General features: G+C 45.2%; 1 protein-coding gene across 4 annotated transcripts in view; it reads right to left on the bottom strand.

The window, feature by feature from the left end:
• The window catches only part of CTNNA2 (catenin alpha 2), a 417,182-nt gene that overhangs the window by 127,934 nt on the left and 261,565 nt on the right, over window positions 1-27,683 (bottom strand). For all 4 annotated transcript variants that reach the window (XM_082236383.1, XM_082236385.1, XM_082236384.1 and 1 more), the window contains one exon: window positions 5,630-5,782. In XM_082236383.1, coding sequence (XP_082092509.1) covers window positions 5,630-5,782 — 153 coding nt within the window. The remainder of the gene's footprint in view (window positions 1-5,629; window positions 5,783-27,683) is intronic.

Raw genomic sequence — 27,683 nt, 5'->3', positions numbered from 1 at the left:
TCATGGGAGGGAGAGAAAGGTCACACCTCCCGAAACACCCTCATAAGCCTGCCCTCCTTTACATATAGTCCCTCCTTATGAATGGGGTTTCAGATATGCATCCTCTTAATAAGGCCGGCTTTTGTTGTCTATTGCAGCCTCCACTGCTATAAACTTCCTAGACAGCTACTAAAAGGCAGCTTCATGCAGGGTGAATTCAAGTTTTGGAGCCCATAACTACACCTGCTCAAGCCACACACACCCTCCTCCAACCCCCGGGGAGATGTTACAATGGCAGTGGGTAATCTATGGCTTCCAAGGCACCGCTTTAAAAATTCATAGGGCTATTATCACCCAAATTAGTCCTGATCATGTCACCTCCCTGGACTCCCCTTGCTGAATACAAACTCTGCCAGTAAAGGTTGTTAAGGGATGCATGGAAACCGGCAAAACACCAGGTGCCTGGGCTGTCCCCTCGTTCCATCTGCAGCCCGTTCGACCCATTTCTGCAAAGCCAGCTTGCCACAGGGGAAGCTTTGCAGCCAGGATCTGCAATTGCATCGTCTCCTTGCCAGAATCCCCAGCTCCTGGGGTCTTACGCCAAGACCTAAGGCTGGCACAAGCCATGCTTGCTCCTCAGGCACGTGGGGGCTAAACAGCACAAACCATTGTAGAAGAACATCAAACTATTACCTTGCTCATGGGGGGGGTGAGGGAATGGGAGGATCAACATATGTGCCCATTCCTGCCATTCCACCTGTCTGGCAGTCCGTGTGTGTTTATTGAGAGGTGGGAATAAGAAAGGCTTAAATAGATAAGCAGCCGACATATCAAGCACCTCCTGCCACACTTGGAGACAAATTCCAGGGATGCATTCCATTCTCACAATGATGCCAGTTCAGAAATAAAGTTCCACTAAAATGTGAGTGAATTGTACTACTACTTGAAGCAGATGCACAATAAATAGCAGTTTGGTTTTGCTGGTTTGGTGTGCTGGGATGCTTTTCATGCTCATAAGGAGCCTAGTGCTGCCTGTAGCATGTGGCACAGTGGCATAACCATTGAGCCAGGAATCACCTACCTGAATCCTACCTTTGCCATGCACCTCCTAGGTGGCCATAGGCAATTCACCACTTAGCCTCTGCAATCCCCACTCAAAAGTACAATTCTACGAGCTGTAAGGATCATGACAAAACCACGTAGAATGCTTTGAAAAGCCTAACACTAGGAAACTATTCACAACCTGATTTTATGTGACATGTAAGTTTTAAAGTCTGGCCCCTTCCAGTAGTGGAGAGTGTCCTCCAGACACTTGGCTGGTGCTATGAGGTCTGTGATATGCAGGATCACCAGGGGGAGCGGCACACCCAGCCTGGCACTCATCTCAGCACCCCTGCCTGACCTCACCACTGCCCAGGTGAGCAGCAGTGTTGGGAAGGCGGTTCCAGCCCAACACACATGCTACTAATGGCTGCTTGGATGCCCTGCTCAGACACTCAGTTGCAAAAAGGAGGTTCACTCTCTTTCATACCACAGGAGACACTCAAGTCCTGTTCATTCCCTCTCTTCTCACACAACAGCAAGGGTGGAGAAACATTTTCAGCCCAAGGGCAACATTCCCCCTTCAGAGGGCCATATGGCAGTGGTGGGCAGGGAAGCAGTGGATGTGTCTCTTTACATTTTGTCCACAAAATCTGAGTTTTCTACACACCCACAGGCTCCTCCATTCAAGCAAACAAGATAAAGTATATAAGCTCAAAGACACATTCCGGCTGGACAAAATCAGTTTAGGAGAGCATGGAGCAGTGAGGAGTGAGGCCAGGGGAGAGAGTCCCAAGGGCCAGAGAAATAGTCTTGGATGGGCACATTTGGGCCCTGGGATTGAGGTTCCCCACCCCTGGTTGATGGAGCGCAATCAAAAAGAAAAGGGAAGTACAATGCACCCAGCAAAATGGGTGACATAGTTGGACCTTACAGTAAGTACATGCAGAGAAAGGGGTTCAATGCAAGCTGGGGGATCCAGTGAGGGCATAGCAGGGAAAAGAGAACAAAGTCTCATCTAGAACAAGGTGCCACAATTCCACAAGGGAGAGACCGAAGGGAAGACGCCGTTTCCTGACTTTGCAAAACCAAAAGAAATCTTTTCCCAAATGACATCCGTGTGGTCAAGGGGATATTAATGAACAGTTCCTGTGAGCCTAATAGACAAAGAGACTATAAAGCAGAAATAGAAGCACTGTTCTTTAGTTCCATCTGTTGCAAATGACTATCCTGCTCTGCGAGTCTATTGATTTGCCTGCACTATATCAAATTTTAATCACCATAAAATATAGGCTTATACAGCTTTGCCACCAACAAGTGCTCTTTGCAGACAGCTGATTATTTTGGACATCCCTAGAAACCTGTAAGAGGGAAAAGTGATTGGTACAGAGTTAGGCTTCACAACATCCTCCTTTGCAGTTTATTAATGCAAAGTGACTGTCTTTGGGAACAAGGTTCTGAAGGAGAGCAAGCCCAAACAGGCGGGGACCAAAGGGAGGCAAGAACTTCCTTGCTCTGCTGAGACTGGAAAATTTGCAGTGGGGAGAGGGCAAAGTAATTATTTTAAGAGTAATAGCAGCACTTAGGAACTGCTTCCTCCTATACAGGTTTGTAAGTGAGACCCTGGAACCTTTTAGGGCCAAACCAAAGCAGCTGTCCCAGTTCAACCTCCCCCCCCCCCATTTGCAGGTGGCAAACAGCGGCTGCTGCTTTCAGGGGAGGAGGACACTGACCGCGGGGGCTGCCATTTTATTTCCCCTCCCTGCCTTTGGGGGAAAACAATCAGTTTAAAAGCTGCCAACTGCAAGAGCACTCCATGCCTCCACATCTTAGAAGACTGGTTAAGAAGTGGGGCAACTGCCCTTTAAAATAACAGACACTTCTTTGAGGGGGGTGAGGAATATATGAAGGTTGTGGCTGGGCACCCTTCAGCCACAGGCTGCTGAAGCAACAGTTCTACCTGAGGGAGTTCCGGTCAAGACAGACCACAGGTCTCAATTCTCTTAATAGCATCAGAAAGTATAGAGACTGCAGAAAGGGTGGGTCTTCACTGCATTTTTGGGGAGATCCCATTTATGTTTTAATTTCAGTTGAAATAAATGTAGCATGAGAAGCAATGCAATACAACTGAGGATCTGCCAACTCAACCGAGAAAGGAGGTCAATAACAAATGGTCCGTAACTCATGCAACAACAGCAAACATAAAAACAAAAACGGAACTATAGTTGTGCTCTCTTGAGAAACAAATATACTTTCAATTGCTGTTAATCGAAGAGAGTGAGCAAGTCTCTCCTGCCACAAACCAGTCATCTCAGTCCTGAACTCTCCATGGAACTAGCAACCCATTCGGTAGCCCAGCAACCATATAATCCTGGAGAGCTTTTCATTTTTTTTTCATTTTTTTGAGGCTTGCTAGATGCTTGAAAGCAAAAAGGAAAGGGGGGGGGAACCACCCTGCTATGTGAAGATCATTCATAGGAAAAAGGCTCAATATGTTTGATTACTTGTTTCCTCTATAGGCTCAGGTTCTATCAGCCTTCTCATTCTTGCGAATGACCATATGGAGCACTTGGCTACCACTTTCAGAAAGCAGGAGAGAAAAGACTACATGACTGAGAGCCATGGATAGTTTCCTTAGTCATAAAGTACCCACCCAGGGCCTTGGGAGTGGGAGCTGGACCTGTTCATTCCCCTCTGTCGGTTTGTAGTCAACCCTAGCCCACCCCCACCCCCAAGGCCTTGAAGTTTATAGTGGTCCTCCAACATGGCAGAAAATATGACAGCGAGATTGGTGCTATCTGCAGTGGCCACACAACCCCAGAGAAGATATCAGTGAGAGGATTTCCCATGCCACAGCAACCTCATTGACAAATCATGGCAAGCCACATTACGGCTTACTGGGACCATGCAAAGATGGGGACTCCTGGAAAGGAGCTGGCAGCCTTTTTGCTCCTCCCAAGTCTTTTTTGATTGAGGGTTTGTCCACACTTCCACTTGTGTTGTGTCCAGTGCCTTTTTCCTAGAAAAACAGATGCCAGTATTCACCATGAAGCTGTTACAGTAAGTGCCAGACTTTTTAACAACAACAAAAGCAGTGACAGGACTGCGTGCCATTGAGTACTCCCTGGGGGAAAAAAGCATGCTACACTGGCCATGCCTAGAAAGGATGGGTCCAACTCACAGCACTTTTCCCCTCGTCCTGCTCCTTTCCATGGGAAACCCCACTCTTTAGTGATGGATCAGAACAAATGGCAATCCAGGCAAACCCTCAACTGCTGTTTACTCCAACTGAGCACTGAAGAACAGTTTTCCCTGGGGGAGGAAGCAGCGGAAGTGTGAAGAAGCCCTGAGCTATTCCAAGATTTGCCTCAGCACGACACCTGAACATGGGCTTGTGGTTAAGCTCTCTCCTAGCTAACTAGGTGGAGCAAAAGGGCAGTGAACTCCTCTGCAGGATATTGGAGGTTTGTGCAGTTCCAGCTCCAGTGAGAATATGCCAAACAATGAGTTTTATGCAGGTGTGTTATAGGAAACACAATGCATGCACAAATCTTTAGGTGGAGATCCTGAAACCACTTCACTCTCCAACGATGTAAACCTTAGTCTAAAAGAAACACAACTGCGTTTCTGGTTATCTTATGTTGAGTTTAGGCATATAAGGACCGTTCACTAGAAAGCCACCCTGCACCCTCTTTTTAATACTGCATTAACTATTTTGGAGAGACAATCTAATAATTACCCAATGTGCTTTCTAATCCATTTGTGTCAGCTACAGTGCACTGGAACATCTATTTGGCCCTGTGCCTGGTACAGACAGCCTCCCTGCTGTACTGCTTGGCTGGCAAAGATTTAAGTGAAATCTACTGGTGGATATTGGAGGCATTTATTGACAAGACACGGGAAATATGAGCTAGCCCTCAATCGACTGGGTGCAGTTTAAGCTTGTGGTGAAATATAAGGCCCCATAGGGCTAAGCTGAGGAAGTAAATAGATTTCAACTAAGCGAAACCTAAAACATCTCCTCTCCTGAAGTAAAAAAAAATAAATCAAACACACACACTGTGTCCTGGTTTCTATATAATGCTAAATCATGTTTTGTTTCGGCAAAGTGTGGCTTGTTGGAACATCCAGTAGACTAAATATGGCTTGTTTTCTAGCAACAAATCATGATGTGAAGCTGTGGTTTGTGGTTGCCTTACAAACCATAGCTTTTAAACTCTGTTTTGGCATTATGTCCAATCAAAGCAGTCTTGCTGTTTACAGGGAAATGAAGCAAGAACTGTGGCTTGTTTGCTCATCTATGGGATCCACGTGATTTGTTGAACAAACCATGACTAAAACAAATCACAACCTAACTGTTAAGTGCAAACATTGCCACTATTGATGACAACCCCACTATCTTCACAGTACATAGTGGCTCAGGATAAACCCTAAAAGTTTGCAGCTGCAATGCGTATGCAACTATTTTGATGCAAGTCCCGCTGAGTGCATTGCTCCAGGGTAAGTGTATTATATATATGTTTGCTGCACAAGTTACTTTTTTTACACACCATTTTGCTGTTTTGCCACATTCCTGCCAAGGCAAGGTGCTAGAGCACTGTCGTCTTACCTCCACTAACTTGTTGGCATGTTCGCGGAACACTTGAGCATATTCCTTCACTTCTTTCTCATTACCACTCTTGGCTGCTTCAATGAGAACCAGTAATGGAACGTTGGTCTCGAGGAAAGAATCAGATATATGATCCATCACTGCTTTCCGGAGCTGTGATAAAAGAAAGCAGAGAGCAGTAAGCGGCTGAACATTTATCTGTACATGGTGCCGACGACATCGATCTACCATTTGCCATTATAAATACATTCGCCGTCCCTTACCAAGGTATTGTAAGAATAGGTTTTTAGCCTTTCCCTTCATTTTTTTGCATTAAGAACAAATGGAACCAACTTGAATGTAAAAAACAAAATAAAAAATCCAAGTTGCTGATTAAGTAGATAGCACTGACCAGGGCAGAGACAGGTCACAGATTTCTTTCAACTAAGAAAAAAATCCCCTTGAAGCCTTATTCATGAAATTCATTCCATTTTGAGCACTCAGTCTCAAAATGTTCAGGGTAGTTATCAAGAGAGTGTAATGTATAAGATGTCAAGATAAAATAAAGGAAATTCTTAACATGGAACCTGTAGGGAAGGTTGATCCTCACTGCTACAGACCTTAATACAACCCAAGACATTTTGGTGTCTGAGAAAGGAAATCTTATGGTGGTATAATGTAACACAAGCTCTCACACACAGCCTGTAGAAAGGGGGCTGGAATCCCCTTAGAGACCCTATTTGACATGTACAGTGATATCTTGAAGTCGAATGGAATCTGTTCCAGAAGTTGGTTTGACTTCCAAAACATTTGAAAACCAAATTGCGGCTCCTGATTGGCTGCAGGAAGCTCCTGTAGCCAATCAGAAGCCACAGAAGCCCCATTGGATGTTCACGTTCCAAAAGAACAATCACTTCTGGGTTTGCGGCGTTCAGGAGCCAAAACGTCCGAGTTCCAGGGCATTCATGATCCAAAGTACGACTGTATAAGGAGACCCAGGATATGTACAGGTGAGTTGAATAAATTAGGGGTTCCCCATCCATAGTCTGTGGGCCACCAGTGGTCTGAGGTTTGCTCAGGTGGTGCACAACATGTCTGTGGATTGGTAGTTGAAGATGGGTGATGGAACACCCATTGCATGAAACATCTATATCGATTTTTAATTGTATTTTATTGCTTCTTTTATTTCTTACATTGCATTTTGTTGCATTACAATTTGAATTCCAGCGCAATAACACACAGTGTATAAGAAATAGAAGAAACAATAAAAGTAAAATTAAAAACCACAAAGCACCTAGCACAGAACATTACAATAGCTACAACGGGCGGGGGGGAGGGAATGTTTAAGTGGTCCCAGTGGCGTAGCGTGGGTTGTCAGCACCCGGGGCAAGGCAAGTAATTTGCGCCCCCTAGCCCGTGGATTTGCGCCCCCTAACCCATGGATTTGCACCCCCTAACCCCCAGATGTTGCGCCCGGTGCGGCCGGCCCCCCCCCTGCACCCCCCACGCTACGCCACTGAGTGGTCCACCAAAACTCTCAAGAAGAAAGTAAGTTTGGAAGCCATTGAATTAAATGATTGTGGGGATGCTTGTTTTACAGAAAGTGTAGGCTCTGCTTTGCAGCAAGACAGAATTAGTAGAAAGCATGTGTGTCTCTGTCCTAAGAACCACAGTGAGACACCGAAAAATAGGAGAGGAAAGGATAACAGAGGATGGAGGTCAGCTAATGGAGGTAGATGATCAATCGAGTTACCTTCTACTTCAACTATTCTGTGTGAGTCAGAATAGAAGAAAAAGCTGGGAGGAAGCAGATAAGGTTGCACAAAGTGGAAAGCATGAGAAGAGGAATAAGGGAGCGGGGATCAGTTAGTGGCAGAGAGGCTTTCTATGTTGAGGACTAGAAGGTTTAAATGAGAACAACATCAGCCAGATTTCTACCTAGCTGAATTTCACTAGCTATATATTGTGGTTAACCCCATAGAAATCACCAATGCAATCTGTGTACCTTGCCTAGCTAAAACATTCTGTGGTGGATTACAAACCAGAGCAATTGCCTTAATTGACCTCCAGTCCACCCAAGAGATATATGATTAAATGAGACTAATTTCTTGTTAGACCCTCAGGCTACATGGCTCCAAGCCTCTTGGCTTTGAGTGCACAGCTTTTCATGTTTAATAAGAATTATACCCCCAAACCTTAAGGAAATGCACTAAGCAATGAGTGTTACATGATCACCGAACTATAGCAGTCCCAGGGATTCAATCATCTTTTCTTACCTTACAAAAAATGGGACAAAGTATGACTAATGTGTAGTTTCTAGAGTGACACAAGAGAAAATGGTGCTGTTATTTTAAGTGATATTTTGGCTGCTGTTTGTGTGTATGTGTGTATGTGCACACATTTAACCTCTTAGTTTGCTTTCAAAGACATGTAGGGGTGTTTTTTTTTGCTACATATACAGTACTTCCTTCCCCTTCTACAGAGGTTCCATCAATAAAACCAGATGATTAAAAAAACCCAACCTGTTAAATTCAATGCTAATCGTTTCTTTTTTAAAAATAATTTGATTTCAAATGAAATCAACATGCTAGTCTACACTTACTAATCCGATCCTCTATCAAGGACCATTATCACACCAAAGTGATAAAAAGTTTTTATTAAAAGACAAAAACAGAATAAAACACCACCTCTTTTGGTATGAACCTAGCGGGACCCTTAGTTCTTCATCTGAGGCAATTGTCTGGTTGTCTTCTCTGAGGCAGGTTTAGAGGATGGAAACAAAGGGGGGAACATTTTCATTTGTGGCTCCCCATTTGTGGAATACTCTCCTCAGTGAGGTCCATCTGGCACCATCATTAACATATTTTCTACACCAAGAAAACACTTATATTCTCAGGCATTTGGCAGATAGTGATGATTTGCTGGATAAGAAGTTTGATGTCAACAATTTTAGCTGGGCCCATTGTTGTTCAACATTTTTATAAATGATTTGGATGAAGATATTGAGGGGGTGTTCATCAGATTTTCAGATGACACCAAACTGGGAGGAGTAGCCAATGCCGCAGAAGATAGAATCAGGATTCATGATGACCTAAGTAGATTGAAGAACTGGGTCAAAACTAGCAAAATGATTTTCAATAGGGACAAATGAAAGGTTTTGCACTTAGGCATGAACAAGGGACACCTGAATTGCCATGTGAAAAGAATCTAGGGGTCTTACTAGACCACAAGCTTGATGTGAGTCAGCAGTGTGACACAGCAGCAAAAAACAAACTGTGGCTCATTATGCGGGTGACACTATAATATGAAAGTTAGGGTGACCATTGGGTCACATTTCCAACATGCAATTGGAATCACTCAACTTCAGTTTGCTATGTTTTACTTAGAGTAGAGGTAAAGTGAACAGGTGATGCTGTGGTCTAAACCACTGAGCCTCTTGGGCTTGCTGATCAGAAGGTCGGAAGTTCAAATCTGCGTGATGGGATGAGCTCCTGTTGTTCTGTCCCAGCTCCTGCCAACCTAGCAGTTCGAAAGCATACCAGCATGAGTAGATAAATAGGTACCACTGTGGCGGGAAGGTAAACAGTGTTTCCATGTGCTCTGGCACTCATCACAGTGTCCCGTTGCACCAGTAATGGTTTAGTCATGCTGGCCACATGACCTGGAAAGCTGTCTGTGGGCAAACACTGGCTTCCTCGGCCTGAAAGTGAGATGAGTACTGCAACCCCATAGTCACCTTTGAGTGGACTTAACCGTCCAGGGGTCCTTGACCTTTGTCTACTTAGAGTAGATCCATGGGAATTCTGGAACATGACTAAATGAAGTCCATTAATTTTAATGGGACTACTCTAAGTAAAACATAGCTGCATATCACCCATAGGTTTTGTTCTAAAGAGAGAGAGACAGAGAGAGAGAGAGGCTACTTTGTACAATTTCTTTACCAAAAAATATATATCAGCACATCTTCTTTTCACTTCTCTACACTAGATTAACCCAAGTTCTATCAGAAGAAAATTTGATTTGCACTCTCATGCAAACAAGTGTCATGTCTTTGTGAATTGAGCTTTTGAAGTGCCCTTGTATGCATGTTGAAAGGTACAGTTAACAGCTTTTACATATGTAATGGGATACCAAAAATTTAGCAATCTATCAACAATAGCCTATAAGGAATGTCTTGACAAAATCATTTGTTAAATGTGACAGGAGTGTGAACATAAGGCGTTCTTCTAATAGCTTGAACGGATGCGTGACAAGGGAATATTAATTGCCCCAGACAAGATATTCAAAGGTATTAGCTCAGCAGAACCAGTCTATTCTATCCAATTAGGGCCATTCATCAATGTAAATAACTGTTCGAAAGCTAATCTTATTCACCCACCCACCCATGCATTGCAACAAAGACCAGGTTCCTCTTGCAATTCTTCCTTAAGGCCAGCAAAGCTAGTCACTGGCAGAGAAAGAAAGAAAGAAAGAAAGAAAGAAAGAAAGAAAGAAAGAAAGAAAGAAAGAAAGAAAGAAAGAAAACAGACTTGTGACACCTTGGAGGCTTACTAATTCATTTTGGCATCAGCATCCACAGGTCCACTCCAACAAGTGAGCATGGGGAATGTGTTTGGAGGAGAACAGTTGTTTTGAGGGGAAATACAGAGTTCCACAGAGAACTCCACACAGGAACAATGCCCATCTCTAGACCACTTGCTCTCCTTACCACCTCTGCTATTGTGTCCCCAGTGTCATCTGCCAGGAAGCACAAAGGCATCTATCTGGTGGTAATGGTCCACTCACACTCATATCTCCTGCTGGAACCATGACCAGCAGGTGCTATCACCAGCTCCATAAAGAAGTGGGCAGTATACAAAACACCATGCTGTGTTCGTAGTGGCTAAGAGTATGACCTGGGAAGTCCTTACTTATTTTAATAATTTTACAACCCCCTTCCCTTGATTCTATCAGCACCTGATGGTATTGTTGTAACCTGCCCTGGGACCTCACAGTGTAGGCAAGAAATCTCACGGAAAAATACATAATCAGATTGTGCAGCAGCCCCTGACTCTTGAAGGGGGTGTAAGCAAGCAGCTATTTGCACAGCCTGAGCCCCACCTCTCTCCTCCCCCCCCCCATTTGTAATATGAGGATAATCAATATTGACTTGCCTTGCAAGAGCTTTGAAAGGATTACTCAGCTGATGTATGACAGAAAACCCTTGAAATCCCTTATATAAATGCTAAATATTATTACCACGTTTACTATTAAGTACAAATGACATGCAATACTGATTCAAGTCAGGTGTATTCCAATTCATTATGCAGCTTCCCCAGCGGAAAACATTTGCCGGAGTTTGCCTGCAGCAGTCGTGGTGGAGGATGGGCATAAACACTCTGCATTGCATACACTTGAGCAACCAACTTTATTTTTTTTCCCAAGTGTCCAAGTGACCAGGAAGGGGCTCAGGATTTTCCCAAACACCATATCACATTATACAACAACATAACATATCCATACTTTTAACCTAAAGCAATTAATGGCATATCACGAGGGCAGGTTTCTGTGTCCTGTTTAGGCAGTGGGGAGCTGGCAGGGGAAAGCTTCTCTTTCTCCCTCTGCCCCATTCTGGGCTACTTTGTCATCAGAAATATAGGAAGCTGCCTTATACTGAATCAGACCATTGGTCCATCTAGTTCACTCCATGGCGGACCTAAGGACCTCAAATTTCAGCTGAGCCCTGTGTGACACCAAAATTTGGCACCCACTACCTCTCGTGTTCCATTCTAAATCATAGTTGTGGCACCCTCTGCAGAACCCCTAAGGCTCCGCACCCAGTGCAACTGAACCTGTTGTAAAGTGATTTTGCAAACTGGCTACAATACACAAGATGAGGTGCACTGGAAATTTTATATAGTAGGCTTTCCAGTTGCAAGAACGTAGAAAGCTGCACGTGTGGTAACTCTCATCCCTACCTGGAGATGCCAGACACTGAACCTGGGGTCTTCAACATGAAAATTACGTGCTCCGCCACTGAGCAGCAGTTCTTACCAGCCCCACTTCTAACTGCATTCAGAAGTTAAACTGGCCTTCAGAATGACACTTTTTATATGCACACAAACAGTACGTTTCTAAGTACAATTCAAAGTGTTGGTGCTGATCTTGAAAGCCCTAAACGGCCTCGTATACCTGAAGGATCATCTTATATACCTGAAGGATCATCTCCACCCCCATTGTTCAGCCCGGAAACTGAGGTCCAGCTCTGAGGGCCTTCTGGCAGTTCCCTCCCTGCAAGAAGTGTGGTTACAGGGAACCAGGCAAAGGGCCTTCTCGGTGGTGGTGCCCACCCTGTGGAACTCCCTCCCATCAGATGTCAAGGAAATAAACAACTATCTGACTTTTAGAAGACATCTGAAGGCAGCCCTGTTTAGGGAAGTTTTTAATGTTTGATTCTATTTTTAAAATTTTGTTGGGAGCCACCCAGAGTGGCTGGGGAAATGCAGCCAGATGGGTGGGGTATGTATGTATGTATGTATAAATTATTATTATTATTATTATTATTATTATTATTATTATTATTATTACATGCAGATTACCTGTTTGCTGCTTGCTGTCATAAAGGGAATTAAATTGTCAATTTCTGTTATGGAGAGTTAATAACTTAATAGAAGACTTATGGCTCTCACTGATTGTCATATTTCCACCAAGTGCCCGGGGCTGCAGAGATCACCACTAACAAAAGTCTGCCAAACCTTTCTTTGCAACTGCTGCAAACAGCTTTGCTTTCAATGTTTACCCGTTTAGTGTGCGGTGTCTCGAGAACCCACTGACAACCCTATGACTTGTGTTGGCTATTGTGTGGGCGCAATCAAATATTGATTGGCACAAACAGAAGCAAGCCTTTCCACTGCAACTTAATCACATCTGGAGACAGAAACCGTACCTTCAAGTCAAAGGCTGTATTGTGCTGGAAGGTGCGGGGGAGATCTGGGAATTGTGCTCATAAAATAACACAAATATTTATTTATTTATTTTTTGCCAAGGAACTAAAAAAGAAAGCTGTGGATCATGAAGAGGCACAAAACGGACATGTCGTACGTCAGGTCCACTCCTTACTGACAGAATGAGGTGGGTAATACTGACAAGCAAATTTGGAAGATCCCAGATTCAGTGGGGCATTTGTAAGCATTTCAAGGGAAGCTAAAGAAATTTGATTAACAGTAATAATTTCCTCTTAATTTACAGGTTTTATTTTTAAAATAGATTTATACATTGCCTTATAATCAGTCCAAGATGCCACTGACTCATCACATTGAACATCCTGTTCCCAAAGTGGCCAACTAGATACCTGTGGGAAACCCACCAGCAGAACCCAGGCACAATAGCTCTTTCCCCTCCTGCATTTTCCAGCAATCATATACTATGTCAGCATATACAATCTAGCTCAGTAATGTTTTCACTGACTGGTCGTGACTGCAGGGAGGGCATTCCTAGCCCTACCTGGAGATGCCAGGACTTGAACCTGGGACCTTCTGCATGCAAATACTCTGCCACTGTGTTACAGACCTTCCCCAAAATTGATTGGAACTCATAAAAAAGCACCAGTGTTGGTGCGGTCGCACTATTACATAAGGATTTCTTTTGTGCTGCGATTTAATCAATGCAAAGGTGGATTTTAATTGAAACACAGCACAAAAAGGACATATAGATCACTGGCTGCACCCCCAACATTGACCAAGAATAGACCCTCCAAGTGTCCCTATTTTCCAGGGACATCCCTGGTTTAGAGAAGCCTTCCCGGTTTCTGTCTGATCCCAGAATGTCTCACTTTTACTTAGGATGCCCCCATTTTCATTGGATAAATGTTGGAGGGTATGGTAGGACAACCCTATTTTCATCAGAGAAATGTTGGAGGGTATGGGGTTATCCAACCCCCAAGGAGTCTGAAGGCAATCCGGTATAGGGAAGTGTTTTATTAAATGTTTAAAGTTTTATTACACTTTTATATATGTTGGAAGCAGCACAGAGTGGCTGGGGCAACCCAGTCAGATGTGTGGGGTATAAATCGTAAAATTATCATTATGGAATGGGATGTCCCTATTTTTATAGGAGAAATGTTGGAGGGTATGCAAGAAGTGGGACTTAGAGCCAAAGCACTTATTGGGCGGCTAGAAGTTAACCATCAAGGAAAAGGTGGGCTCCCACAATTATCCATCGAGAAGGGCTAAGGCTCAGTGGTAGGGCAGCCTCTTTGCATGCAGAAAGTCCCAGTTTCAATCCCTAGCATCTCCAGCTAGGGCTGGTGAAGTCTCCTGCCTGACACCCTGGAGAGTCACTGCCAGTCAGCGTAGGCAATACCAAGCTACATGGGCCAATAGTCTGAGTCAGTGTCAGGGCAGCTTTCTATGTTCCTAAGGTTAAATGCAAGGGACGCAGATGGCGCTGTGGTCTAAACCACTGAGCCTAGGGCCTGCTGATCAGAAGGTAGGTGGTTCAAATCCCTGTGATGGGGTGAGTTCCCATTGCTCGGTCCCTCGCTCCTGCCAACCTAGCAGTTTGAAAGCACGTCAAAGTGCAAGTAGATAAATAGGTACTGCTCCAGCGGGAAGGTAAACGGCAAATGGCGTTTCCGTGCACTGCTCTAGTTTCGCCAGAAGCGGCTTAGTCATGCTGGCCACATGACCTGGAAGCTGTCTGCGGACAAATGCCGGCTCCCTTGGCCAGTAAAGCGAGATGAGCGCCGCAACCCCAGAGTTGTTCGCAACTGGACTTAACAGTCAGGGGTCCCTTTACCTTTAAGGTTAAATGCAGGGCTGGATTTAGGTTTGATGAGGCCCTAAGCTACTGAAGGGACGCGGGTGGCGCTGTGGGTAAAAGCCTCAGCGCCTAGGGCTTGCCGATCGAAAGGTCGGCGGTTCGAATCCCCGCGGCGGGGTGCGCTCCCGCTGCTCGGTCCCAGCGCCTGCCAACCTAGCAGTTCGAAAGCACCCCTGGGTGCAAGTAGATAAATAGGTACCGCTTACCAGCGGGAAGGTAAACGGCGTTCCGTGTGCGGCTCTGGCTCGCCAGATGCAGCTTTGTCACGCTGGCCACGTGACCCGGAATTGTCTCCGGACAGCGCTGGCCCTCGGCCTATAGATGTGAGATGGGCGCACAAACCCCAGAGTCTGTCAAGACTGGCCCGCTCGGGCAGGGGTACCTTTACCTTTACTTTAAGCTACTGAAGGTAATGGGACCCTTTATATGTCCAGCTGTCCTTTGTCAACAACAAATTGTCACTGTTTTTTCTTGTGTTGAATATATGCTATATGGTAATTTAGGGACCTAATAGGTATCTAAAGCCATTTGCACAACAAAATATGTATTTTATCAAAGTAATAGATATAGAAATGAGCAAACCAGTGATATTTTAGAGAACAGGCTAGCAGGTAGGGGCCATTACTTACATCATAGGAGCCTACACAACACAAAGCAAAACACTGCTGCTGTATGTAGGTTTTATTTTATTTGTTTTTTTATATTATATTTTGGAAATGTACATCCCATTTTTCCCCCTTTACATTTTTTGGCGGGACCCTAAGCTATAGCTTGTTTAGCTTATACATAAATCCAGCACTGGTTAAATGCCGTGAGCATTGGTTGCAATGTCCATTACTGATAGACTCCTTCAGATAATCTAATTCCAATTGTTTCGGAATTTGGAACTTCGTGGTTTTTGTGACCGACAAATTAACTCACAATGGAGGGGTGGGGAGATAATCTAGCTGCCTGAATCCTACCTGAAATAATTTAGGGTTTCTACACAAGCAGGGCTTCTTGGTTGGAACTTCATTTTTGTGCTTGTTCCTCTTGCTACACAGGCAGCTGGTTTCCAAACATGTACGCTTCTTCAAAAATGACTAATCTATAACAAATTATTTTAAGGAGAGTAGCTGGGCATATTGGCACAAATAACCGAGGTTACAGAACTTTCCATGTTTAAGTGGCACACACAGATTTCATTCTTGAAACCACCCCCTGCCCCGGCCACCACTGTTCAGCAGAGTCCACAAGCTGAATACTGCTATAACTGTCACCACAAAATGATGCAACACGGCCAGGGATCCAGCACCAAACAGCTCTGGGTGTGCTTTATGGCTGATGCAGCCCCATAAAAAGATATTGAAACTAAGGGGATTTATTAAATATTTACTAATTGCTCCAAATGGCGGCCGGCGCCTGCAGTTAGCCAAGCTAAGCATTAGCGTTAATCAAGGTATTGACTGTGGTAAGCGCTGGGAAGGTTAAGGGAGCACCGTACATCAAAAGGTTCCAAAAAAACACTTGCCAGCCCCTAGGAGACAAGTGGAAAATTTCCACTTTCCCAGTCTCACTTTCAGTGGTTGCTGAACAGCTTGGTAGGTTTCTGGATGAAACATTGGCTCTGGATCCATTCCAGTCCAGCTTCCGCGCTGGTCATGGGACCGAGACGGCTCTGGTCGCCCTAACAGATGATCTTCGTAGACAGCTGGATCGAGGCGGGTCGGGGCTGCTGATTCTTCTAGATCTGTCAGCAGCTTTCGACATGGTCGATCACGAACTTCTGGACCACCGCCTCGCCGACGTGGGGATCCAGGGCACAGTCCTTCAATGGCTGCGCTCGTTTCTCTCTGGTCGGGGACAGAGGGTGGCGCTTGGGGGGGAACTGTCATCCCGCCACTCCTTGGTGTGTGGAGTGCCTCAGGGTGCGATTCTCTCCCCGATGCTTTTTAACATCTTTATGCGCCCCCTCGCCCAGCTTGTCCGGAGTTTTGGGCTGGGCTGCCATCAGTATGCTGATGACACCCAACTCTATCTGTTGATGGATGGCCATCCTGACTCGGCCCCAGACACACTGACCAGATGCTTGGAAGCTGTGGCTGGATGGTTACGTGGGAGCCGGTTGAAGTTAAATCCTTCGAAGACAGAGGTCCTCTGGCTGGGACGGGACGATATGGGATTGAGGGGGCAACTCCCATCTCTTGCGGGGGTGCAATTAGTGCCAGCACCGTCCGTCAAGAGTTTGGGTGTAATCTTCGATACCTCCCTCTCTATGGAGGCGCAGATTACAGCTATAACAAAGGCGGCATTTTTTCATCTCCGCCAAGCTAAGCAGTTGGCCCCTTACCTCTCTCGCCCTCACCTAGCCACTGTGATCCACGCGACGGTCACCTCCAGACTGGATTATTGTAACTCGCTCTACGTGGGGCTGCCCTTGAGACTGACCCAGAAACTCCAGCGGGTGCAGAATGCCGCAGCGAGACTCCTTACGGGGTCCTCGCTGCGAGATCACATTCATCCGGTGCTATACCAGCTGCACTGGCTCCCGGTGGAGTACAGGATCAGGTTTAAGGTGCTGGTTTTAACCTTCAAAGCCCTATACGGCCTAGGACCCTCGTATCTACGGGACCGCCTCTCCTGGTATGCCCCACAGAGGAACTTACGGTCCTCAAATAAAAACATCTTGAAGGTCCCAGGCCTCAGAGAGGTTAGGCTGGCCTCAACTAGAGCCAGGGCTTTTTCGGCTGCGGCTCCAACCTGGTGGAACGCTCTGTCACAAGAGACAAGGGCCCTGCAGGACTTGACATCTTTCCGCAGGGCCTGCAAGACAGAGCTATTCCACCAGGCCTTTGGTTGGGGCACAGCCTGACTCCCTCCTTTGGCAATCTTTACAATATGGTTGCCATCAATTCTGATTTTAATTAATTCTTATGATGTTTTTATAATGTTGCACTATTTTAGTGTTGTTAGCCGCCCTGAGCCCGGCTTCGGCTGGGGAGGGCGGGATATAAATAAAATTTATTATTATTATTATTATTATTATTATTATTATTATTATTATTATTATTTTATTCGATGGGAATGAATGTTTCTCATTATGAAAACTGACAGATGTAATTAGGGGAAGAAGATAGCTTCAGTGGCAGAGCACTTGAACCTTCCCTATACTGATAGAATGGACAATTGTGTGTGTTGAGGTGGACTGAGGTCCTCCTCCAAGAGTCTTCTGGTGGTTCCCTCCCTGCGAGATGTGAGGTTACAGGGAACCAGGCAGAGGGCCTTCTCAACAGTGGTGCCCTCCATGTGGCATGCCGTCCCATCAGATGTCAAGGAAATAAACAACTTTCTGACTTTTAGAAGACATCTCAAGGCAGCCCTGTTCAAGGAAGTTTTGAATGGCTGATGTTCTACTGTGTTTAAAATATTTTGTTGGGTGGCTGGGGCAACCAAGTCAGATGAGTGGCATATAAATAATGAAATCATCTTCATCATATTTGTTGGCCCTACTCCCGGACACCACCCATATTCTAAATCCCTGCCTATGGATGTGCAGCCCAACAGGCATAGGCTTGGTGCCCTCAGTTTTTGCAGGACACAGACACTGGCAGCCACAACAAATGTTCTAAAGATGAGGGAGCCACGGAACCTTCTCATCTCACTTTTCCCCTTGTAGGCAGACTAGACCCAGAAGAATGAGTGGGGGTGACAATGGCAAGGAGATACACCCACTGGAATTTTTCTGGTGGGGGGAGAAAACACTGAAAGAGGGGACGAATTAATTTCTGCACACCCACTGCCCCAAAATTGAGGGGGGGAATAGTGTTTGTACATTTTATCAATGTCAGGAAGTTTCATTAAAAGGAAACAAAATTCTGAGAATCGGAAGAAAACAATAATCATCTGGTGGGAGGGGTGAACCTTTACCAAACTTTTCTGTGGATGTCCATGGATATAGCTCACATGCTAGGGATACTCACAAAGGCTCCTGTACGGATGAACCTTAGGAATGTACAGCGCTAGCAGGCATGATTTTGGCCCCAGATCCCCACGTGGACACTACTCATTTACTGTAGAATGCCCATGTAGTATCTGAAGAAGTGTGCATGCACACGGAAGCTTATACCCAGGCCAAACCTAGCTGGTCTCTAAGGTGCTACTGGACAAACTGCTGACTCCCAGAGACCCGTGGCCTTGCTCCTCCTCCTCCTCCTCCTCCTCCTTGTTGCTGCTGACGGCAGAGGGTAAGAAGAGGGAGCAGGGGCTTCTGTTTGCCTTGCTTTCTCCTCCTGGCAGAAGATTCCCAGGGGAGGAGGGTTAGTGACTGGGCAGGATTAGCAGTAGCAAGGAGGTAGAACAACTCAGACAAGGGTCGGCCACTGATTCAATCTTGGCCAAGCTCATCCTCCACAAAAGTGATTCTGGCTGCTTCTAGCAATGGATCCTACAGTGCTCTGAGTGGTCTAAGCCAATGATCTTCAACAGGTGTGTTGGTACTTGCTTCTGGGCCATGGCCTGATGTAAGGTGGGCCACAACAGCAGCACTACTTCCATACAGATATATGGCTGAGTAAAGAAGTGGGTTGCAGGAGGAGCTAGCAGCCAGCAGCAGTTCTATTCAGCTGATTCCAGCTTCTGGGAGCTCATGAGCAGAACTTGTGAGCAGCGGCATTTGCGAGCTTGCTTTGATGGGGAGACCCAGAGTGCTGTCTCAAGGTGTGCAAAGGAACAAGAGACATGGCCTGTGGTGGACAAACAAACTAACTAACAACCTTTCGTGAAAGCCATCCATGGTTAATGCTCAAGGAAGTGGCATATAGTCTTCCATAACATGGGAACATATGGCTTCAGTAAACATTATGTGTAGAGTAAATGAATCTGAACCCTATAATTAGGTAGCAAGGAAATTACGGCAGACCTGGCAAAATAAATCAGCAACATTAACACACTCTCCATTTGCTCTGAAGTGATTTAGAGTGCCATAAAACACACACACACCATGTCACAGTGATAAACATCTCAGGAAAGACATTCGGTTGGGCGAGGGGGGTAGCAGAATGAGTAATTTGAAGGGAAAGCAAGGAACCAACCAAAGCACCATTCTCCATGGTGCTGAAATCTGGAGCCCCTCCACACAGTGAGAATCAGCCATGTTTTATAGTTTGTTTTATGTGCATAATGGTCTCAAGCTCCATCTGGATCTGGTAGGGAAATATCCAACTCCCTACCCCCTACCCCCCAATGTAATCTATGTAGGCATACTTGTTGTGCAGCAATAACCAAATGGTTGTTTGCAATATTAATTTTAAAATAATGGGGGCTGAACACCCACTCTAGTGCTGGCTTTGCACAGGAGGGGAGCACAGTGGCAACAACAATTAAACAACAACAACAACAACAACAACCGCAAAGCAAATCAAAGTTCCTGCAATGACCGGGCAAAGTTTAAATCTTAAATATAGACAGCCCCTAAACTTAGCGTTGTATGAATTCATCACTACTCATTAAATCATGTCACAGATAATGTCCAATAAATAGCACTAATGTCAACTGCAAAACTATATTCCGCCTGTCCATTAAATTCAATAAGCTAACTGAAGAAGAAGGGGTAGTCACATTTCCCCAGCTACAAAACATAACACAACCAGTGCTGGAAAACTGTGGGACTTCCACAAACTCAGGGGAAGACATTGGGACTCTGCTAACCTACACATCTATGATGCTATGATTTGTGGAATCTGCTCCTCCCATTGCTGCTGCTTCAATAAAGAAGGAAGAGGCATGTTTGAAACAACAACTGCCCCTGCCCAGATGTCACAGACCTCCAACAGGGCCTTCTCAGTGGCAGCTCCTCATGTGTGGAAATCTTTTCCTGGTGAATTTCATCCATCTCCCTCATTATAAATATCCAGGAGGGCTTTGAAACTTTCCCAGACATTTGATGTTTGGAAGGTGCTGCTCCTGGCAACCTTGAAACTATTAACTGAGAGGGTATGTGTTTGTTTTTAGAATATTTTAAATTAATTCCATATATTGCTGTGCATTCTCTGCCTCACATGAACATTGTAATATCATTTCCAGGACACTGTGGGAAAGTATTTTAAAAGGGGCCCCTTACTGCAGTCATGAAAATGTTCACCAAGTCCTACCTCTTGGACTTTTAAGACTTGGCATGGAGGGATTTCAGAGATAAGCAAAGACTGGTGCAATTTCCATCCGTGCTTTGGGGCTCAAAGCTGTGCTGGATATTGATTCCATGCAGCTTCACTCTCAAAAGTGCCAGAACACTGAGATGAAGCTACATGACCAATCATACGCAGCATACTTTCTTGGAGGACAACAGATCTCTCATCTCTTGGCACACCATGCAGCCTTAGGAAGAGATGGCCACAATGGCTAATGTGTTCATGTGCAAGATGAGTGCACCTCAATATTGCAATAACTCAACATCCCCATCCACAAAACAAATCATCCCTAGGAATAAGCTCAGCCCAATCTAAATTTAAAATTCAGTTTTGTACATTTTTTTTAGTGTGTGTGTATGTGTACACAACCCCCAAAGCATGCTTCTAATGAGGCTGAAATTGGGTCAGGGTCTTAACAAAAACACACCGAGGAAATGAAAGAGACTGAATAATGAACTCAACCAGGATGCCAGCACAGTGGGAAGGGGGAGAAAATAACAACATTGTCTCGCCAGTGCCAGACATATTGTACACAGAATGTGGAAAGAGTCACACTGCTGCCTTTTTCCATGGAAGGTGTATTCTCTTATGTAGAGACATTCTGCAATGGCAAAGAGCAGTTTCTGCCAGTGGAACATTCTCTTATTAAGCTGTATCATTATCTGAAGAACAGTGCATATCCCAGGTGTAAACCACCTGCAGATCAAGGGGTTGGACTAGATGACCCTTGGGGTACCTTCCAACTCTACGATTTCAAATTATTTTTTTAGGTGGGCATAGGGGAAATTAAATAAACAGCCCAACTTTGCACTAGATACTATGATATCAGGTTTTGCATTAATGTACGTCAAAGGGCCCAGATTGCATAGGTGTCCTACAAGTGTCTCCAAATGGAAGTATTGTTGAATCTGGCAGGAACCAAAGTCAGCTGGAGAGCCTATCTCTACACTGCTTCTCCTTCTCCATCACCACACAGATCCTTCATGAATGCAGCAACCGAAAGAAAGAAGGTAGCAGGTCCTTCCTATCCTTCTAGCACTGTAAAGGCTCCAGCATTGATGAAGAAATAGCCTGGAGTAGCAGTCTTTTAGTTAGTACCTGAAATAGCCAACAGCTGCTACAACCTTACCCTGTAGAGCATCTTTAAGCCTCATGTTTGAAGCAGGCAATAGATCAGGGGAGGGGAAACCCTGTTCAGGTCAATGGCCACATTCCCTTCTGAAAGCCACAGGTCAGGGGTAGACAGGAGCAAATGCAACCATTGTAAAATTGTCTTTGAACAGTAAACTACTTTTGACATATTGCTTGCACACATGCACATGCCCTCCACCCAGACCAGCCAATGGCAGTATCAGTGCTCAAGGACACATTCCTGCCAGGCGAAATCACTTGACAAAGGATTATAAGAGGAGAAGAGGTTTTGCTGGAGAGTGGACATGGCTTGGGAGAGTACCTGGGGCCACTGAGAGAAGCCTAGAGGGTTGCCTTAGTCACCGTGCTCTCAGGTTCTAGAAAAAATTAACATAGTATCTTTGGGTACAGTACTTTGTGGTAGAATTATCAGAGGGTATTTTCTGAAGGATTATGAACAAATGTCCCTATTCTTTTCAGGCAATGCTACCCAGGAAGAAGAGGCATTTGCTGCCATATGTGTTTACAGTGTCAGATGAAAAAAATAGATATTGACAATACAGCCCCAAGTCCTCATCACTGTATGTGTTTCTGATCCTTGACTTCGGCACTGAAGCTGCTAAACAAAACAGAGGTCCCATCTTTCTGATGGCAATTTGCTGCTTGTTTAATAATATCTCTTTGTGAGGAACAGGATAACAAATAATTAATTTCTTAAAGGTCACTGGGGAGATTGGCAGATGGAAAAATAGCTTGCTGTTACTGCTTCCATAAAACCAGATTTCAAGGACAGAGACCTTGTTGACTCCAATAACAAATCTTTGTTATGGAGAGATAAATCCAATAAGCATGATTTTGCAGCTGCACAATGACTGGGGTGCCACCCAATGCCTCCCATTGTATCAAAATGTTAGCTCTAAATGCTTGATGTAGGTAGAGTCTCAGGTGATCATTTGCTTATAGAAGGGAGTAGGGAACTGGATCTGGCTGGAACCTTACACCCCCCAACCCCACAGGCAAGTGGATTGGGCCCTCCATCTGTCAAACACAGGGGGCTTCCTCTCAATGCAAGTTGTCCTGCACTGTGCTCCTGTGCCATCAGCGCAAATCAGGTGTTGCATCATCTTCAGGGGAACTTATCTCAGCACTCTTCAGTTCATAGCCACTGAGAAGAAAGTCCACGGTCAGTGCCAATCACCTGTTTGACTTCAAAGGGGGTCCCCACTCAGGTGACTGGCACTGACCGTGGTTCTTCCAGTGAGTTCACTTTCAATGCCAATCAGCTGATGGACATGGACCCTTTGGAGTCTGCTTGCAGCTGATCCCAGCCACATGTTTATGTGCCCTACACCTGAAGTTACAGGTGGGCAGGTGGGTGCAGTTTGGACTCTCCCTGGGCACATGGTCCAGAGGTTCCCCACTGCTAGCATACAGCATAATGAATTTGTGGTTCTTATATAGCTAAATTCCCAAAGAAATGGGATGGTGAATTCTATAGTATAACATACACTGAATTTAATGCTCTGAATGAGTCCTTTTCTATTTCCTAAACCAGGGATGTCCAACAGGTCTATCGTGAACTACCGACTGATTGCTGGATGTTCTAGGTCAATCCTGGTTGATTGCATGATCCTGCCCCCCACCCCAAAAGCTCAGCAACATAGAATTGTAGCATTGGAAGAGACCCTGATGGTCATCTAACCCCCTACAATGAAGGACTATGCAGGTAGCCTGTATGGGGACTGAACCCGCAACCTTGGCATTATCAGCACTACGCTCTAACCAACTGAGCTAACTCCAGAGACTGAGCACAGAGCACTCACTGGATAGAATGTGAATTACTGTTAGTTGGAAAATCCAACCACTGTTAATTGACAATGATAGGATCATCACATCAAACTGTGCTTAATAGATATGTGAGCTCCATTGCCCATTATCCCCCCCCCCTTATTCCTATGCATGTGTTTTTAAAAAGCAGGGTCATGTCTCCAATAAACAGAGTGGGAAAGTAGTGTCATGGAGAGCTCCTAGTGGTACCTGAATGTTCCTTCAACAGCCAACCTAAAATGGGGGTTTGACTTCCTTCAGGTAACCCTTAAAGGAGCCCCTGCTTGCTTCAATACAAGGGTGGTAGTATGTGGGCCCCAGGCCTCTCTATATGGCCCTTGGGACCCCCAGACCCCCTATCCTGAGGCCACACCCTTCATTGAGTGCATTTTATTGCCTGGAACGGTCCCTTGGATTCTTATAATGACTCTTGCTAGCCTGGATGGAATATGTGAGTAGAAGCTAGTCTACTGGACAAAAGCAAAATTCATATTTATTGCTTTGCTTCCTTTCCCCTCTGGCCCAACCCACCACCAGCAAGTGGACCCTGGAAGGTTGCTTAGAAGGGAATGTGGCCCCCAGGCTGAAAACAACATATCCACCCTTACTTAAGCAGCCTTTGACTGTAGCAACTTGTGGCTGCTGCAATGTGGCCGAAGCGGAGATGGAACACAAAGATGGTAGCAGTGTCTTCTCAGGATGAAGGGCAGCTGACCTCATTGTCCTTTCTGGCACTGAAGATCTGGCTGTCTGAAGATACTTTGCCTAGCTAAGACAACGAATGGAAGGAAAGCCTAAAAACTAGAGAAGAAGAGGACCAGATGCCCAGTCAGCTCAGAAACCATCCAAAACGGGGTGAGGTTGCAACGGCTGGAGGGAAAAGTTGGAACACGTGGGATGCTGGGGTAGTGACAGTCAGGCAACCAGCAGGCAGTGAGATGTATACAAAATGATGCTGAGTCTTGGCAGGCTTGCGGTCTCCCTCAGTCTGCCCTCCTCACTCAATGCAATGCCACTGCAGAAGTATAGTCTCTGAGGAACCATGTGCTCTCTGCTGTTGTAGGACAACTTGTAGCATTAAGAAATTATCAACTTAGTGATTTCCTTTTGTTTCTACTCCCCCTCTCCCCTGGAAGATATAAAACATTAAAGAACCCAAAATAACCGGCAGGAGGGAATCACCCTGCTGCTGTGAATGTGTCTGTCTGCCCTAGCCTGCAATGAAAGAGGCTTGTTTTGTTCTGTCTGACAAGCTTCTCTGCAGGAGAAGAGGCAAAGAGTCCTGCCAGTTGGCACAACTTCCGTTCAGACTTCAAACTCCCCATCTTTTCCATGCAGCAGAAGGAGAGGCAGCCAGAGCTGTGTGCTGCTGCCTCTGACATGACTGCTCGCTCCTAAGCACTTTGTTCGCAGCCGGGTTTTGTTCCTTGCTTTTCTGGTTGAGTGATGTTTGAAAGGGATGCATGGAGGTGTATACGTTTAGCATAACCAAGGAAGACTGTTAAGCGAGAAAAGCCCAGTGTTTACTCCTCTCAAACTGGAAAGAGTATTAGATAGCTGCATGACAAATTGCAGATAAACTTTGCCAGGGATCTTGAATGCAGAAGCTTTCTAAGCTAATCCGGCACCTTGAACCAATCACCATCACATCACCTAGCAAGATCACACATTTGGGCCGCAAGCAGCTCCGCCAAATCAAGTGCCTTAACACTGAAAAACAGCACCTAGCAGCAACACTGCTATTAGCTTCCCTGCATTTATGTCGTTGGAATATAATTTTATACCTGCTGTTGGCTCAGCTATGAAACTCTCTACAAGATCAAAATTGGTAGCAGAGCAGAGATGAGTCCCTTTTCACCCCGAGGGCCACATTCCATTCTGGGAAATCTTCCAAGGGCCACATGACAGTGATGGGTGGGGTCAGAGGGAAAAGGGGTCAGAGCAACAAATGCAAATTTGGCCTTTGTATGGTAAACTAGTTTCTACACAAATTGACACACACCTTTTTATCCTTTATCCAGGCAAGCAAAGGGCATTATTAGAATTTGAGGCCACATTCTAGCCAGGCAAAAACACTCAAGGAGGGTTTGAACCAGGGCCAATGATGGACATGGCCTGAGATGCAGGGGGAATCTGGGGAGAGAATATGTTGTGGGGAAAGTCTTGAGGGTCCAATATAAAGTCTTGGGGGCAGTATTTGGCCCCTAGACCTGAAGGTTCCCCCTCCTGAACTAAAAGGAGCAGGCAAGAGGCCATGGTGCACTTATCATGCTTAGTTGACAAATCACGTTTAGCACCCAACCAATAATATTTGTATAATATGATCAAGGTGTCTCCCCTGCCAGGTAAGTATATGGACTTCCGGGTTAGCGCCATCAGCAATGGCGGAGTTCCTCTGACCGTGAGGAACCCGCTCCGCGAAAATCAGGTCTTGCAGCCGCGGCGAAGGCGGAGACCCTTCAAAAATCCCAGGTGGAGGAAGCCTGGGAACGTGGGATTCGGCTGACACCAAGAGCGCCTCCCCTACTCACGGGGAAACCCTTTTTTGGGGTCCCGAAGTGAAGTGGGGTGAGTGGCGCGGTGTTTTGAATCAACCGCTACTTTTACGGAGTGAAGCCGCATAGCCATTGCCAGAGAGCGCTGACTTTTTCCTGTGGACAATTGGACTCTAAACAACTACCCGTGAGTAGAACGGAAAATTGGACTACGAAATATTTTAATTTGGCACCGAAGCGGGAAGGTTCTAAACAGGAAGTCCGCCTTCCGCTTTTGTAAATAGATTGAAGCAAAATTTTGCAAACTAAAGTCTGGAAAGTCGTATACAAAGGACTAAATTTCCTTCAGTTAAAACTACCAAAACCCCTCTTGGAAGCAGGAGACGAGGAGGGGGAATTTTAGATTGTTTAAGCCTGCAGGAGAGAGAGTAAAGAAAAATAAATTTCCACCGTCGCAAATCTGGGAACGGGGTGTCAGAGACAGACGTTTTGGGGAAGTTCATTGACTATGAATGAAACGTCTTTTGACAGATAGTTAAAAAAGAGAAACATATTGATTCCAATGTTGCCTTTTGCATTTAAAAGAAACAAAATATTTGAAAAATGAAAGTAACTTTCTTTTGTTGGACCTGCTTTTAAAAGATGGATACAAATAGAAATTGTCCCCTCTAGAGAGAGCTTGTTAAACTGTTGCTGGAGTCGATGTGGGGAATTCCACAGCTGTGGAGATTAAGTATCATGAGACCAGACTTTGACCTTGGACAAGAATGTGCCTAGAAGAAGTTTTGGTGCTTGTTTTTTGCAAAACAAGCGCTTTGTTGGAGCAGCTGCATGAGAAGATGGATTTGATGACTGTTGAAGTCAGTAATTTTGGACAAACAGTGAATACGCATATAGAAACCATTCAGGAACCAACCCAGGAATTTGCTTTGACAGGGCAAATGCAGAAGATAATGGAGGAGGCTGTTGTTGAACCTCAACTAACACAAATTGAGAGACCCGAGGCCCTGCAGGAGCATAAGCTACAGTCTTTGAAGACTGAACCTGGAGAGGATCAGATTTGGAGAGATGGAGTACTGGTTGGTTTGGAGATTGGAAGTTGGATGGACCCCCCTATGCAGGGCCGTTTCGGCTCTTGGGATTTGGTTTCGGGTCAGGGGGGGTCTGGAGTTGTGGGGGCTCTTAACTTTGGAGGGACTTTGAAACATGCCTTCAAATACTTTTTGGATTATAGTGCTGACTATAGAGTGGGCTGACCTGTTGAGGGGGGATGGAGATATTGTTGGGTTGGAGTCTCCCCGAGACCTACTCCTCAATGAGAAAGGAAAGTAATTAAGAAAAAGATCAACAAAAGACAAAGTAAAGTGCAGGTATAAACAAGAAGAAGATCTGCAGAAGGGACATGGAAAAGACTTAAGAGCCTTGGACAGAAGATCACCAGGTTGATGGACTAGATGGAACGGATAGAAAGGACTGACATAACCCGAGACCAGGAAGAAGAGACGATGGATGAAGATTGGAAGAAAGTTTTTTAAAATTCATTTTGAGAAATAGTGTAAAATTAATGAGTGTTAGGAAAAATGTTGGAATGAAACTATTTGGCTTTAGTAGAAACAATATAAGGAGTTATGTATAAATAAGTATTAAGTTTTAAGTTTA

Source organism: Podarcis vaucheri (assembly GCF_965113315.1).
Source record: "Podarcis vaucheri genome assembly, chromosome: 9".
NCBI lineage: Eukaryota > Metazoa > Chordata > Lepidosauria > Squamata > Lacertidae > Podarcis > Podarcis vaucheri.
Note: the sequence above shows the minus strand (reverse complement) of the source record. Positions and strands in the feature narration are given on the sequence as shown.